We start from the raw sequence: 15165 nt of genomic DNA, 5'->3' as shown, positions 1-15165 counted from the left end.
GACAATCTACTCCGTACATTGACTTTCGATAAGATTCAATCAATCCATCAGATTACCAAGTCTCCCAGTACTAAGTGGATACTCACTGAGAAACCAACGGCCTCATTTCGGAGAGGTGCTTAGCTTGCAAGAGATTCGGTCTCTTTTTTCTTGTTTTTGCTAGCAGTTCGAAGTATCTACACTGATCCTCGATATCTAGAAACACTCGGCTGGGTAAGGTACACATGGCTCCTGGTGTGGATGTATGATCGCAACATCTACTCCTTAATCTTACGGGCTTGCGTAATATGAGCTTCAATCCCCACTGCGATGGATCCGTCTGCCTTTCCTGGGACAGATCATTCGATCTGGATAAGACGAATAATGTAATCGCAAGTGATGAAGAAATGAAAGGATTGTCAGCAGGCTTGGCGTCCTGAGATTGTGGACACTGCGTTGCTGACAACCGTTGTTGATCAACAAGTCTGCCACCAATCATTCTTATGGAACGATTCATCTTGCGATCGTCTTCCCCGCATCGTTGTTGCATTGCTCGCCCTGCTTACTCATTATTACCATTGAAATTTTGAAGACTACCTCCGTACTACAGATAGTGGAGTATGAGTGATGGTATATCTTGCTATCTACAGGGTACAAGAGACACTGGAGGAGAACCGTTCATTCTGATGTGATCGTCCCTCAACTAACCATGGACATCCCGATCCACTTCAGCGTTCTGTCAACGGCTCAGCGCTTGTGTTTGACACTGCCCTCCATTTTTCGATATCTCAATGCTTCCTGACAAGTTGTTCAAGGATCATGCCATGTCATTTACCCTGTGAAGCTTCCTCAATCTTGGGATCTGCAGTTCTGTTTCCAACAACGCACTAGGTTATTTCAAACGCAGTACTGTATTGACTGTGGACCAAGGTATGAAATCCGTCCGTACCTTACAGATGCTAAATTCTCCGGCGGCTCTACAACTCATTGAGTGGATGAAATCGGACAGTGCTGAGTCGGGATCTCAAAGCGAGAGCTCCGAGAGTTTGCGCCGCCGTCATGAGATCTCTTGACAAGCGAGGCTGCATATGATTTCTTCTCCTATCTGCATATTCCTTGGAACATTCCTCGTCACGAACTGACGAACTAACTTTGCCTTGGTATTGACGGACCATCACTTCCGCCGGACAGTGGAAACAGTAGTTACATCCTCCTACAAGTGCCATCACTATACCACTTTTGTCAGTAGTCCGACTCTCAAGTGCAAAAGGAGTAAAGTACTCTATCCGACTGAGACCAGGTCTTGGGTATGATTACGATGTGTGGAGCAGCCTCTTGTCAATCATCGATCATCGATCAGGGATTACCCGAGAATTCGCCATGCTCATGACTGGCTAATCCAAATGGGACTACGGAGTATCCTCCGCTGTTGGCTGGCTGAATTTATTTAGCCGGCCTTGTCTCATACACATAGGCCCGGAGGACGAAATACATGTCCGTAAGTGTGCCAGATCATTAACGATCCATTATTTCTTCCTTTACGGACATCAGTTATTGCGATGCATCTTGTTGTGTTCTGTTTCCAGTGTTGTCCAGGTGATGTTGAGCTCCCTGACCATTCTCCTCCTGGAACCCATAGAACACAACCCACCACCGTCGTATTCGGGACTTCTTAGCCTGACATGCATAATGAATGCGTGCAGACCAGACATGAGAAACCAAATTACTTCCTTAACAGGTCTTCGCTTATAAGAATCCATGCATCTCGAAACCTTAGTGCATGATTTTCTGTCTTTCCTCCCACTCCCATTCCCTTACTCGCTTCCCCTGTCTCTAGCCGCCCTCCCATGGCTTTGTATCCAGCCAACACTCCTAGATACAGACTAGTACATACCTACCTTACTACTCCGTACTTTACCTACCTTACCAGCGATCCATGGAAGTGATGCTACGTATCTGATTGTTACGCTGAAGTGACAGACGCAACCTGACCCACAGATCCCACCTTCACTCCACTTTCGGAAGAATCCTCCATTTGCTTTTCCACCACCGACTATGGCTTCGCAGTTTCTCCTTTAATCATCTCCACCGACACTGCTCGTGGGCCAGCTACCATGGTGCCAATAATGATCAATCTTTGGGAATGGGTAACTCAGTCGTTTTGAAAATCAATTATTCCACACTACGTATGTAGTCTTTACCGTTTCTGATTCTGTGTTATCAATCTGACAATCGTCGTTGCCTGTTCTCGGGGTGGTTTACTCTCATTTCGTCTATTGTGGCCAATTTGATTATAAACTTAGATGTTTTCCTCCTTCTTTCTCGACTTTTTCAAAAAGACGCCCCCCTGGATGGGCTTGACACGGATGTTTCATAGAAGCTCCTGGTGGAGATTTATCTGTTATTCCTTATTCTCATGATCCACTCCACCCCCCTCCTCGAAGAACCAAAGGTGGAGAATATCTATGCACTAGACACTAACGATGCAATCGCATGAGGCGGCCATGGTCAAAACCGTTTATTGATTAGCTGCAAACTCGGGTTTGTTATTATTCGGGTTAGTGCCACGCTTGGTTCATCCTCTGCATCTCACAGGCTTCAATATCGCTAGGCGCATGGTCCTCTTGGTGGTCATTCCTGAGGTGCACCCGCCTGTTACATGAAAGCATTGATGTCGTGACCCTTGTCCACTTGTCGAAGACACACCACCAGCCTGGATTCCCTGTCAATGGCTCATCTCCGCGAATCCAACCTATTCGCAAGCCAAAAGCCAAACCATACTGAATCAGGTTACTAGTTACTGACGAAATTCCCACATACGTGCTGTCCTAGACTCCAAGTTCTACATCCAGTTAGTTGCAGACGGCATGCAATGCTATGCATGGGCGTACTTGCAAATATCATCGACACTGGTCATTATGTCTGTGATTGGCGCATACATTTTGGAATTGTTGTTGCATACAGACCAGTAAGTGTTACTTGCGTAATGAGTGTGCGCTGCAATGTCTCAGGTTTCGGTCATATAGGACCCGGAGGCTGTTTAAATATGTTCTAGGTACAGACTATGGAGTATTGGGTACTCTTCAAGTTTAAACTGAGACTGGCTCCACTACGCCAAGGGTCAACTGTGTCTCTGAGATCTTGGTTGTGTCGTTCGGTTCCAAGCCGCGAAAAGGAAAAGAGAGAGGGAAAAAAAATAATGCAAAACGACTAGAAACAAGGGAAAATAAAATAACACCAATAATCATCAGGAAAATAAAGAAAAAATACCAACGAACTAAAGGAAGACGTACAGTATCATGATCTCCTCGCTTGACCTGGAACAGGACGGCCGCCCCGGGTCTCCGGCGGCTTATCGAGTCAAACACATTGCTAGCGTCTTCGGTACGTCTTCCACATGGTGTCTCAAAGGACAACGAATCGCCGTTGGTTTGTTACTAGCACAATCCCAGATTTTGAATACAGTACGGAGTATGGCTAACAGAAGAATTAGTATTCTACTCAAGGACAGAGGCTACAGAGCAGGGTCCAGGTTGCAGAGGTCCAGGTTGCAGAGGGGTTTACTGCAACTTCTCCTTTCCTTGATGTGACTGGGTATGAGACGTACTCGGCACCAGTTATAGTCAGGCAACCAGGGTCTATTTACCCTTTTAAACAACCGTTGGCCGGAGAAAGCACCTCTTCAGTCAGAACGACACCTCTGCTGTTCCAGGCTTTCCGTGACCCGCAATCGTCTTCCTGTGCCAGTTCCAAGGAACGGCGTTTTCGGTCCCTTGACCAAAAAATAAACAAATAAATAAAAATAAATAAAAAAGGGAATTATCTCTCATACAACGACGCCTGCTGCCGAAGATCAGCTGTTCAGCTCGTCTTAACCTCGATTGTGGACTTTCTCGCGTTTAGTACAGTCTCACTAACCTTACCGTTTAGAGATAGTCAAGCCTCCATACGGCCGTTGCATGTGAGTATGTCTCATTTTATTCTGTCCGTTCCTTTCTCCCGTCCTGTTATGCTGTCAAAAATTCGTTCGTCAATCTAGACTTGTCTGACATGAGTCGCCGTTCAGTTCGCCACCATGCCTACTTGTGATACCCGTCTCGCTTCATATGATGAACTCCAAGCTTCCCCCTCTATTGTAGGCGAGTTCACAGTTGATACCGAGGAGACTCCCGACAAGTTAACTCAAGATCTGCAGCGTCTTTGGTAACAAAAAGAGGTAATAATAACCTTGTTGAGGTTTGAACTTAGGAGAGTCTTCCCCCTTAGGCATGGTACCTTCGTTTGGCATAGTAGCTTTTCGGCTGTATCCATCAGAAAAGACCGAATACAACATCACCGGGTCTTCGACGTGGAGAAATTGCTCCGGCCCCGGTTCAGTCAGCTTGCCGCCACTTTCTCCCTGTCATCTTGGTGTTTATGTTGCCTCTTCCCCTCCTTTTCCCTTTTTTGAGCTTTCTTCCTGCCACTATTTTCCTGTTTTGTCACTTGCCAACCTAGCCTAACCTCAAATCCTGGACTTGACACGGATCGTCACTTCTACGGACAAGGCGCCACCAGAGGGCGATCAGAAGCGGTAGCATTTTAGTAGTATTCGTAGCATTGATAGCATGGTCCTAAGATCTCCGTTTCCCGAACCATCAAGCTATGGCCCGTCCATCTTCGTAGGGTTTGTATGGTCTGTTACTATGGGCCCTGAAGCGGTTGGTTTGTTGGTTTGTTTTTAATTTTCTGAATTTTATCCTATGTATGTCCTGTAACTGTTCTTTGGAGTCCCGATTCTCCCCCTCAGGTAGAATCTTTGACCCATATACGATAGATGCGTGCCTAGTATATCTCCTTTGGAATACCCATATAATATGCTTGAGGGGCTTCGGGCTGAATTCCATGAAGATTCAATTCAGCATCATAGGTAAGTACGTCTCTGGCTGATTGTCCCATGAGTGGCAGCGCAGTGAGGAATTAACTGAGCCTACTGGTGCGTCCTTAGCATCATCCTCATCTATTAGACTGGCAAACTTTGGGCCCTCCGGTGGATCACTTTAGGATTCGAACTGAGCCTTTGTGCTCGGTCTAATCTCCTATGATTCACCCCGATACTGGCCTTATTCGATGACTAGATTAGCCGTTTTGCTCATTTCCACTTTTGTTAGTTTCGTCCTGTCCTCGCCTGGACACCGACGCACTGTCGGTTGTTTAATCTTTACTATAAGCCCTCTACACTTACTTACTTGTCTACCTACCCACCGTCCAGTCACTCCCCGGCCGTTTCCAGGACCCATCAGCGGATCGTTCTCCATTCTCCTACCTTTGGCCCTCGGTCCCAATCGATATTTGACGTTCTCCTTTATCATTTCAGAATAAAAAGGACAAACACTAAGTCAAGTCGAGGGGCAAAATAGGAGAAGCCTTATGGCAACAGGCTTTTTTACTTGACATCGTGTTGCTCCTTAATCCTCCTTAATCCACTACGACTATATATCTGTCTCTCTGGTTTGTTTCGTTTGACGCGCATAGAATATTGCCTGGAGAACATCCTGGACCCAACTGCGGTATCATATCAATACATCCCCTGTATTATTTCAATTTGTTCTCGCCTCTGATTTGCCTGACGGACCCGACTCGGAGGTCCTGAGCTTCTTCAGCAAGCGCCCGGACATTACTTTGAGACCCACCTGGTACGCTTTTGATTCACTTCAAGATCTTGGAAGACATCCTTTCTTCTCTCCTGAGATCCTGTTGCTCTCCCACATTGTGATTTCAAGGAGCTCCTCGACCTGGCTGTCCTATACCAATAGCGAATCTTGCCTGACGTGAGAAGAGCCCTCTCTATCATGTCAATCAGTGGGCCTTGCGTCTGGCTGTCGTCGTTGTCGCCTCCTGCAACATCCCATCTCTCTGCGATCACGAACCATTTACCGGCAACTTCCTGGAATAGCGAGCAGGTACTTTCGCGATCAAGGGTGAGCCCGCCAAGGTTGCCCTACCCGGGGGAGAAGGGAGGCCATTCGGTTCAGAAGCTGGCAGTCGACATGCAACCGAGTGCTGTGCTTAAGGCTGAAAATGCCTTATCAGCATCAACCGTTGTGGCAACGTCTAACCATGTACGGAGTTCTGAGGCAGAGATGCCGCCACCAAAGGAAGCAGAAAGCAGAAGTACAGAAGAGACGCTGTCACGAATGAGGCTGGATCAGCTGAACCACAGCGAATCTCATCCTTCTGGGGTCTCAACGCCAGCCAGCCCCTCTGTTTCAAAAGCGGCTTCGCTGGAAGCAAAGAAGCGGCCTCAGGAAGAGACACGAGGGGATGAGAAGGACGATGGTGAGGCAATGGGCATATCGTCAGACGAAGGAGGAGATCAGAAGAACTCCTCTGACGCAAAGACTGACAAGAAGAAGATGAAGCGGTTCCGGTAAGCTTTCGGAATACCTCGATTCTTACGAGTGGTTCGTGTTGTTGCTAGCAAAACGAATACTAATCAACACCTGCAGCTTGACGCACAATCAGACCCGTTTTTTGATGAGTGAATTCACTCGTCAAGCACACCCAGATGCTGCACATCGTGAACGTCTTTCGAGGGAGATTCCTGGACTGACTCCTCGTCAAGTACAAGTCTGGTTTCAGAATAGGTATTATTCCCGTCTGTGGATTTCTTTTTGAGCTGATCGGTCCACTAATTTATGGTTTTCAGGCGAGCCAAACTCAAGCGACTCACAAGCAACGATCGAGAGAGGATGTTAAAGTCCCGGGCTTTACCCGATGATTTTGACACAACTCAGGTTCTGCGTACCCCATTTGACAACAAACCACTCTCAGAGACACCAGTTGCGTCACCCCGAAACTACATGGCGTCTACTACGGATTCTAATTCTCTGAAGATGCTTCTTACGGACGGATTACAACGTGTCAATGACGACGAATACGTGGTTTCTCCGCTGAGTTCGTCGTCTACCACAGGAAATTGCTTCCCTTCAACTGGTCCTGACAGGACACCCGATCACTTTTCCCAACATGGCATCCTTGGACCTCGACCGGTAGCAACGCTGCCAGAACTACAACGGAACACCCGCGGGACTTTCCCTTTTCCTAGGTCCAGCAGCTTCTCCGAAGTCTCATACCCCACAGGACTGCATTTGCCCGGCAGGTTCTCGAGGCCGGGAGTCGAACCGCTCAACCATCCCGGCTTGCCATATGCGCGGCGCCCCATCGACTATGGAATTCCCAGACCGGCCAATGGAATGGTTATGGGCTACGACCATTCTCGGGCCATGGAAGGCTCTGTGTCACCTACTGGCCAGCAGGAGCAGCAGTTGCCATACAACGTGGACAACAACAGTATGTGATCATCCCCTCGTTTTTATCTTGAAGTAGTATGATTAACGCGCCTCGAATAGACCAGCAGATCCCAAGCTACCAAACCACACTCACTATGCCAGCTCCAAAAGGCTTTGGCAGCATAGAGATGAACTCACATATGCAACCTCGACACATGCCCGCTTTACACTCGATACCGGTGTCAGATGCACCTGACTACCGGCCTTACTCCTACGAGCATCATCCATACAGCATGCAAACAGCATTACCTTATTCGCAAGCCAACGCTTCGAGTATGAGCCTCCCTGCTTCCTTCCCACCGGACACGACACATATTCCACAGGTGGCCGTCTCTACTGAAGACCGGATCAATCAATCCCCTCAGATCTTGGATCCTATGCGAGGGAAATTCGGCAACCCATCCTATGACTATACCAGCTACATGTGACATAACAGCAACCTGAAAGATCCACTCCAACCCTCCTCCGTCTCCATATAACGCTAGCTTCGCTCCCGGTCCTGTATAGTGGACACAACGGGCCAACTTAATGTCTAAATCATTCTTATGATCCTCCGTGCGACGGTTGATTCATAAAACCGCTCAATAATTCGTGGGCCCTGAGACTTTACATCTCTTTCCAATGGCTGTCCATGATCCTCACTTTCTTGATCGACCCCATCTCTGCATCTGACAATCCGGTTTCGAGAACGGAAAATACTTTGCATTTAATCCGTCTGCTTTCTTCTTTTCTATTTGGGAGGACATGGTGTGGCGTCTGTTTCTTTGTGCGTTTCATTGGTTCACCTCTTCAATTTCACGCCAGGGGACACACGGCCGTCCCGTGATTTTTCTTTATATCTGTGCCAGTACCCTGATGGATTTCCATCGTGCGTGGAGCTGTAGTCAGAAGGATTACTACTGTACAACATACATACAGTTACAATATAGCCTGCACCAACCATAAGAGGTTTGGGGAGCGCATTCCATCAGCACGACTTAGGGCTTCAAATGTAGTATTCTCGTCCAATTACATGAAAGCTTTTGTCGAGGTCAGCTTGATCACAAATAAGGTAGGTCAGACCATTCAAACACCTTTAAGTTAGTAGTTGATTATCTGGACCATAAAGGATAAGCCAGCCCAGTGGCCCAATAGATGGACTGCTATTTCCGAGAACCAGGCTTTGCCCTCACTGTCCTGAGTCAAGAGATACAGGCAGATCCAGGCACCAGGTGGACATCGAATCAAAACGTAGTTAAAAGTAATCCGCCATTCACCAGTTGGGCGACACTCGCAGCCTCAGGCTCTGGTCATCCAGTCATAGTCATTGCCACCATAAATAACCCCAGATTTTGCAGGAATTGCTGGAAGTGAGTCACGGGATCTGGGTTTACAGCCAATCAAAGAGCGGACATTGATAATCCATACTTGCCAGGTTGAAGGCCATGGTCATACAATCGAGGATATAAATTCTGCTGAAGTTCGCGATGATTGTTTCTGTCTTTCATCAGCCTTGATTAAATAACTGATTCAAAAGATTCATCCTCCACAGCTCCTTCACCTGTCTTACTTTGTCCGTTGGCATTGCAATTGTTGGATTTTCCTCGAGCTTCCTCATCACTTCGGTTACGTCATACATCATCCTACGACTCTCACAAGCACTTGAAGCAACACCGTTCTCTTCTTAGAGAATCTTTGACTTGCAGCACAATCTACTCAAAACCACCTAGCCAACCGAAAGACGCAATGGTCCACCCGTCTTCCACCTGCTGCAAAACCTCCGGTGACGGAAGCTGCGTCTGCGCAGCCCAGGCCAAGTGCTCCTGCGGCAAAGAGAACGCCCTCCACTGCACCTGCAGCAGATCCGCCATTGAAAACACCATCTCCGGGCCCAGATGCTCATGCCGTAAGTCTGCCCGCTAGAACTCACACAATGCCGGATGAAGAACAGATGACTGACTTCGTTGGTAGGAGCCCGTCCGGCTGGACAATGTACTTGTGAGCGCGCAGCCGCCGAGAACCACCCCGTGACCGGTGATGCGTGCCCCTGCGGCAAGAGACCTTCTAGTAAGTTGCATTGAGTGGAGAACTGTTATGACTAGCCGCTGACGTGGAATAGCATCCTGCACCTGTGAGAAGGTCAGCGCTGTTGATGCGGCGGCTGAAGCCATTGAAACTGATTTCACTACTCGTGCTTGAATGTTATTTGCCGCATTTGATGACGCTTATGCTTTTTCGGGCCTGGGGTTTTCTTTCCGGTGTTAGGGGGTTTGCTTTGTAATTGGAGGATTCATTGTATCATAGCTGGCATTCGTAGCCGCATCACTACTGGTGGCTTGGGTTGAGCTTGTGCTCGTTCCATGATTCTACGATAATGCAATCCTAAGAGGTTGTCTTTATTCTACAAATTTTCATTTTGTATTTGTAGCCCTCGTTAGATGGCATAGCGAACAGAATTTGTCCTAGTAGTGGTTAGTACACTTATCACCGGCTGCATGTCAAGAGTATGTCTCAAAACGGCTGTCAACATACTCTGTCAACTGTCATTCTCTGCCGACTAGTGTTTCCTACACCAGCACCAACAAGAGTCATCAAGAGAGGTACTTCGTCCATGCGGCTCATACAATGCTTCTCTTCATCTACCCCAGTACGCTTATCTAATACACACATGCACCTATGGCTCAGTGGTAGAGCATTCCACTTGTATTGTCAAGAAACAGTGATGGAAAGGTCCGCGGTTCGATCCCGCGTGGGTGCATTACAATGCTTTACTTTTTGTGCTCCTTTTGGGCCTCATGTTCACATTTATCCTGGATACTATCACTCTAGAGTACAGAGTACACAAAATGTCTTTTTTCTTTCTGGAGCTTGAAGACACCTGTTTGTTCATGCTCATTACTGGTCGCTCGACGTAACTGTAGGTACTCTTCGAGTGCTGCACCGCCACATCGCATCAACATTAATCCACGATGCGCCAGTGGGTCTTAAGCGGGTCGGCAGCGGAAGTGGCTCAACAACTCGGAGAAACGGTTGCTTTGCTCCTGAAGCAGCCACGGACCACACATGGAACTCCTATTTTAAGACCTCGAGCTTGGCTTGTAATCAGTTCTATGGGTCACATTCCAGTCAGTCCTATTCATGCGCCTTAGCTGACATCTTCCCTTCGGTCTGACGAAGTTCGAGAATTGCTGGTGCTACCCTCCGAAACCCGATTTACCCCTTGTCGCAGCCATCCCCTCCGCTCCGGACCTTGTTTGTGCTGGTCGAGCTGCACAGTCGCGCCATGTGCCAGGAGCTTTGAAGAAGGATATCTCAGAACAGCGAACTAGGTGAACGCCAAAACTGGGATATGTTTGTATGACACGGTCCGACTGAGCGAATCCCACCGACGTGGTGTCTTGCGCTTTTGTGAAATCAACGACCTGTATTCGGAAAGCATAGAGTGTGCTGGATAATCCACCCCATCCACCATGTCGTCCATGCGGGGTCTCGTGCAGTTCATTGCCGATCTGCGTAATGCTCGAGCGCGCGAGCTTGAGGAGAAGCGCGTGAACAAGGAGCTGGCCAATATCCGGCAGAAGTTCAAGGCCGGCAACTTAAACGGCTACCAGAAGAAGAAATATGTCTGCAAACTGCTATATGTCTATATTCAGGGGTATGATGTTGATTTCGGTCATTTGGAGGCTGTCAACTTGATCTCCTCCAATAAGTATTCGGAGAAGCAGATTGGGTATCTGGCTGTGACCCTGTTCTTGCATGAGCAGCACGAGCTGCTACATCTGGTCGTCAACAGTATCCGGAAAGATCTACTTGATAATAATGAGTTATTCAACTGTTTGGCGCTGCATGCCGTTGCCAATGTTGGTGGACGGGAGATGGGGGAGGCGTTGAGTACGGACGTCCATCGGCTGCTAATTTCCCCGTGAGTATGACTGTTTTGTTCCTCTTGAGGGTGACGGCTAATCAGGCTGTAGGACATCTAAAGCTTTTGTCAAGAAGAAGGCCGCCTTGACTCTGCTTCGATTGTACCGAAAATACCCTGGCATCGTGCAAAACGAATGGGCTGAGCGAATGATTTCTTTGATGGACGACCCGGACATGGGTGTCACTTTGTCTGTCACATCTCTCATCATGGCATTGGCGCAAGATAGGCCGGAAGAATACAAGGGGAGCTATATTAAAGCGGCGCAGCGTCTCAAGAGGATCGTGGTCGATAATGAGATCGCGCCTGATTATCTCTACTACCGTGTGCCCTGTCCTTGGATCCAGGTCAAACTGCTGCGCTTACTTCAGTACTATCCACCCTCTCGTAAGTTTTCCATCTTTATTACACAGACTTTCCTTTCTCAAGCTCACCCTTTGTTATAGAGGACAGCCACGTCCGCGAAATCATTAGAGCATCGCTGCAACAGATCATGACTACCGCTATGGACACACCAAAGAATGTCCAGCAAAACAATGCTCAAAATGCCATTCTCTTCGAGGCTATCAATCTTCTTATTCATCTAGATACCGAGCATAACCTCATGATGCAGATATCCTCCCGTTTGGGTAAATACATTCAGTCTCGAGAGACAAATGTCCGCTACCTCGGTTTGGAGGCCATGACACACTTCGCCGCCAGGGCCGAAACTCTTGACCCCATCAAGAAGCATCAGAACATAATCTTAGGTTCACTTCGAGATCGAGATATCAGCGTGCGGCGCAAAGGTCTGGACCTGATCTATAGCATGTGCGACACCACAAATGCGGCCCCCATCGTGAACGAACTTCTACGGTACCTGCAGACCGCGGACTATGCCATTCGAGAAGAGATGGTCCTCAAGGTTGCGATTCTCACAGAAAAGTACGCCACTGATGCTCAATGGTACATCGACATTACATTGAAACTGCTGTCGTTGGCAGGCGACCATGTCAACGACGAAGTATGGCAGCGAGTCATCCAAATTGTGACGAACAACGAGGAATTACAAGCCTATGCCGCACATACACTTTTAGGGTACCTGAAGACTGATTGCCACGAGAGCTTGGTCAAGATCGGCTGTTATGTTCTAGGAGAATTTGGTCATTTGATCGCCGACAATGAAGGCTCGAGCCCGATTGAGCAGTTCTTGGCTTTGCAGGGGAAGATGATCACCAGTAACGACAACACTCGTGCCATGATCTTATCCTCCTTCATCAAATTTGTAAATCTCTTCCCCGAAATCAAGCCACAACTCTTGCACATTTTCCGTCTCTACAGCCATTCCCCCGACACCGAGTTACAGCAGCGCGCTTTTGAATACTTGACACTGGCAACGCTTCCCACAGATGACCTCCTCCGGACCGTGTGTGACGAGATGCCTCCATTTTCGGAGCGAACCTCTATTCTTCTGTCTCGCCTGCATCAGAAGACGGCCGGCACGACCGAGAAGAAGACTTGGGTCGTGGGTGGCAAGGATGCTAACGCGGACAAGAAAGAAGTTCTTCTAGCACAGAACACTGGACTCAAGCGTACATTTACCACTATTGTCAATGGTACCAAAACCGGGGCCAACGGGTCGGCAGCGACGTCAAACGCCTCTGGCGACCTGGCCGGCCTCGATCTCAGTGCTCCACCTGCACCCCCGCCGAATATGGCCAGTGCAGCTCATCTTACGCCTGACTGGGAACCAGGATACAATAGATTGTACTTTGCGGATGAAGGCGTGCTCTTCGAGGATGCGCAAATCCAGGTTGGCTTGCGGTCCGAGTATCGTGGCCACATGGGCGTCGTGAAGATCTACATCTCGAACAAATCTTCATTCGCGATCGGATCTCTGACGACTACGCTGGACAACCCTGCGGCACCAAACCTGAAGATTGATAGCAAGAGTCTCCCGGAGCCTTCTGTTCCAGCCGCAGGCCAAACTCAGCAGACGCTATTGGTTGAGGCTCACGGGCCGTTTAGTGATGCGCCCACCATCCGAATCTCGTACCTTGCTGGAGCGCTTCAGGCTTACACCCTACAACTCCCCGTGCTGATGCACCGCTACATGGAGCCGTCGACTCTGTCAGCGGAAGAGTTCTTCAAGCGGTGGAGGCAGATTGGCGGTCCCCCACTCGAGGCGCAGCACACGTTCGGCGTCACTGCCAAGGCGAAGAATGTCAGTGAGACCTTTACACGCCGCCTTGTGGAAGGGTTCCACTGGAGGATCCTGGAGAACGTGGATCCCAATCCCAATAATATCGTCGGATGTGCTGTGTACCAGTCCCATGGCGGAAAGACAGGATGCCTTCTCCGACTGGAGCCCAACTATGAACGCAAGGTAAGCATTCTCTCAGCATGAGTTCCCCACGCTTTACTGATGTCGATTTTGCAGATGTTCCGGGTCACCATTCGGGCCACGCAAGAAGCCGTGCCGCAAGCACTAGCAAAACAGATGGAGCAGAAACTGGCGCAAGGCGCACCTGATGAGATGTTCGGCTCACGGTGACGAGATGGGGATGACCTACGATGGCAGCTGACAAAGATGATGGTCTTATGACTGACTAACAATAATCTCGTTCCGGAGTTTCCCTCCAAAGGCAAGATTACCTTTTGATGTAATTATTGATGCTAACAAGGTACATATATCCCGTGGCTTTGAGCAGTAATCAAGCCGTACAACAATCTAATTATCTGTGCAATTTTCCACCGGCCATGGCGGCAGGTCCGGCCGGTAGTCAAGTCGTCCTCCTCTGATGCAACGCCCGTAGTAATGCAAAAGTCGTAAATCATCACCCTTCTCTCCCCACATCATCTACACCACCTTTGCCTCGGACTTGGGCGGCCGCTCCCCGAAAATCGTCGTCCCGACACGAACCTCATCACTCCCCAGCTTGATCGCGCCCTCAAAGTCCTCACTCATGCCCATACTCAGCTCCAGCTCGGCATCATCACCCTGCAGCCCCAGCTCCCTAACGATGCGATCCCGCGTCTCCCGCAAACACACAAAATCCTCATTCTCCGTCTCCGGCGTCGTAGCCTTGGACCGCGCAATCGCCCCAATAGTCATCACGCCCTGCAGCTTCAACCGTGGGCACTTCTCCCGGATGAACCGCGCAAGCGGCACCGCCCCAGCTACAGGGTCCACCCCGGCCTTGTTCTCTTCGCCGGAGGTGTTCACCTGCACAAACACACGCAGCCGGTCCTCGAGTGCAACACCACGGACTTCCTCCGATCGCTCCCCCCACCCTCTATCCAGCAGCGAGGCCTTCTTCTCGCTGTCGACGGACTCGACGGCCCAGAGCCCGCGGACGTCCCGCGCAAGTGTGACGCACTTGTTCGACTGCAGTCCGCCGATGAAGTGCCAGCGGATACTTGGCGGGAGGAGCTTGGATTTCTCAAGGAGTTCCTGGAGGTAGTTTTCGCCGAAGTGGAGATGGTTCGTGGGCGGGTTGTGGAGGGCGAGGATATCGGCTGCGGGCTTGAGCTTTGAGACGGCGATGAGGCGGATAGGTTTTGTGGCGGGGCGGTTGGCGTTCAAGGCGGCGGTGCTGATGCGTGAGGTTACGGACGAAAGGTTCGCAAGCAGGGTTCCTGTTCGGGAAGGTGAGGCGGGCATGATTGTTGTTGATGTTGGGGAGGGTTGTTCTTGTTCTTGTTGTTCGGTGGGAGTCATTGGAGATAGTGTTGCATCAGGTCTTTCACAGTGTGGTAGGTGTGGTTGTGCAGTGCTGGTTAAGAGATGGGGTTGAATAGGTCTGTTAAGAAAGATTAAGAATCCTGCGTATAGTGATGACAACTGCCAGGAAGCAGTGACGAATTTGCGTTGATATACGAGGATCGATCGATGCAGATGGAACGCGATGCCTCAGTCATCCAACTACACCAGGAGGAAACACTAAGCCAAAACCGGTTAGAGACGCCTTGCCC

General features: G+C 49.3%; 4 protein-coding genes and 1 non-coding gene across 5 annotated transcripts; 4 read left to right on the top strand and 1 right to left on the bottom strand.

The window, feature by feature from the left end:
• Positions 1-4918: 4918 nt before the first annotated feature.
• On the top strand, positions 4919-7738 carry AFUA_4G04320 (homeobox domain-containing protein; the record flags this gene model as incomplete). Its single annotated transcript, XM_741524.2, has 5 exons — positions 4919-5124; positions 5231-6388; positions 6468-6605; positions 6668-7311; positions 7371-7738. The coding sequence occupies exons 2-5, from the start codon at positions 5811-5813 to the stop codon at positions 7736-7738; spliced, it is 1728 nt and encodes a 575-aa protein (XP_746617.1). The 5' UTR covers positions 4919-5124; positions 5231-5810.
• An 830-nt stretch (positions 7739-8568) lies between these two features.
• On the top strand, positions 8569-9697 carry AFUA_4G04318 (putative copper resistance protein Crd2). The gene is made up of 3 exons (XM_001481497.2): positions 8569-9195; positions 9261-9356; positions 9409-9697. Exons 1-3 carry the CDS (start codon positions 9036-9038, stop codon positions 9486-9488), a joined length of 336 nt encoding a protein of 111 aa, XP_001481547.1. The 5' UTR covers positions 8569-9035; the 3' UTR covers positions 9489-9697.
• Positions 9698-9959: 262 nt separating this feature from the next.
• Positions 9960-10047, top strand: tT(UGU)1. The gene is given in 2 exon segments: positions 9960-9995; positions 10012-10047. It is a non-coding gene (tRNA).
• A 262-nt stretch (positions 10048-10309) lies between these two features.
• Positions 10310-13744, top strand: AFUA_4G04310 (AP-2 complex subunit alpha; the record flags this gene model as incomplete). Its single annotated transcript, XM_741523.2, has 4 exons — positions 10310-11211; positions 11264-11598; positions 11658-13576; positions 13631-13744. The coding sequence occupies exons 1-4, from the start codon at positions 10760-10762 to the stop codon at positions 13742-13744; spliced, it is 2820 nt and encodes a 939-aa protein (XP_746616.1). The 5' UTR covers positions 10310-10759.
• Positions 13745-14050: 306 nt separating this feature from the next.
• AFUA_4G04300 (YggS family pyridoxal phosphate enzyme) lies at positions 14051-14911 on the bottom strand (the record flags this gene model as incomplete). The annotated part of the gene is made up of 1 exon (XM_741522.1): positions 14051-14911. One exon carries the CDS (start codon positions 14909-14911, stop codon positions 14051-14053), a length of 861 nt encoding a protein of 286 aa, XP_746615.1.
• Between the last annotated feature and the right edge of the window lie 254 nt (positions 14912-15165).

Source organism: Aspergillus fumigatus, chromosome 4 (assembly GCF_000002655.1).
Source record: "Aspergillus fumigatus Af293 chromosome 4, whole genome shotgun sequence".
NCBI classification, from domain to species: Eukaryota; Fungi; Ascomycota; class Eurotiomycetes; order Eurotiales; family Aspergillaceae; genus Aspergillus; species Aspergillus fumigatus.
Note: the sequence above shows the minus strand (reverse complement) of the source record. Positions and strands in the feature narration are given on the sequence as shown.

Bases quoted from the DNA above. Each gene is read 5' to 3' on its own strand.
- AFUA_4G04318 (XM_001481497.2), top strand. From the start codon at position 9,036: ATGGTCCACCCGTCTTCCACCTGCTGCAAAACCTCCGGTGACGGAAGC. The intron at 9,196-9,260 runs GTAAGTCTGCCC...CTTCGTTGGTAG, and splicing joins CGGGCCCAGATGCTCATGCC to GAGCCCGTCCGGCTGGACAA. The intron at 9,357-9,408 runs GTAAGTTGCATT...GACGTGGAATAG, and splicing joins CTGCGGCAAGAGACCTTCTA to CATCCTGCACCTGTGAGAAG.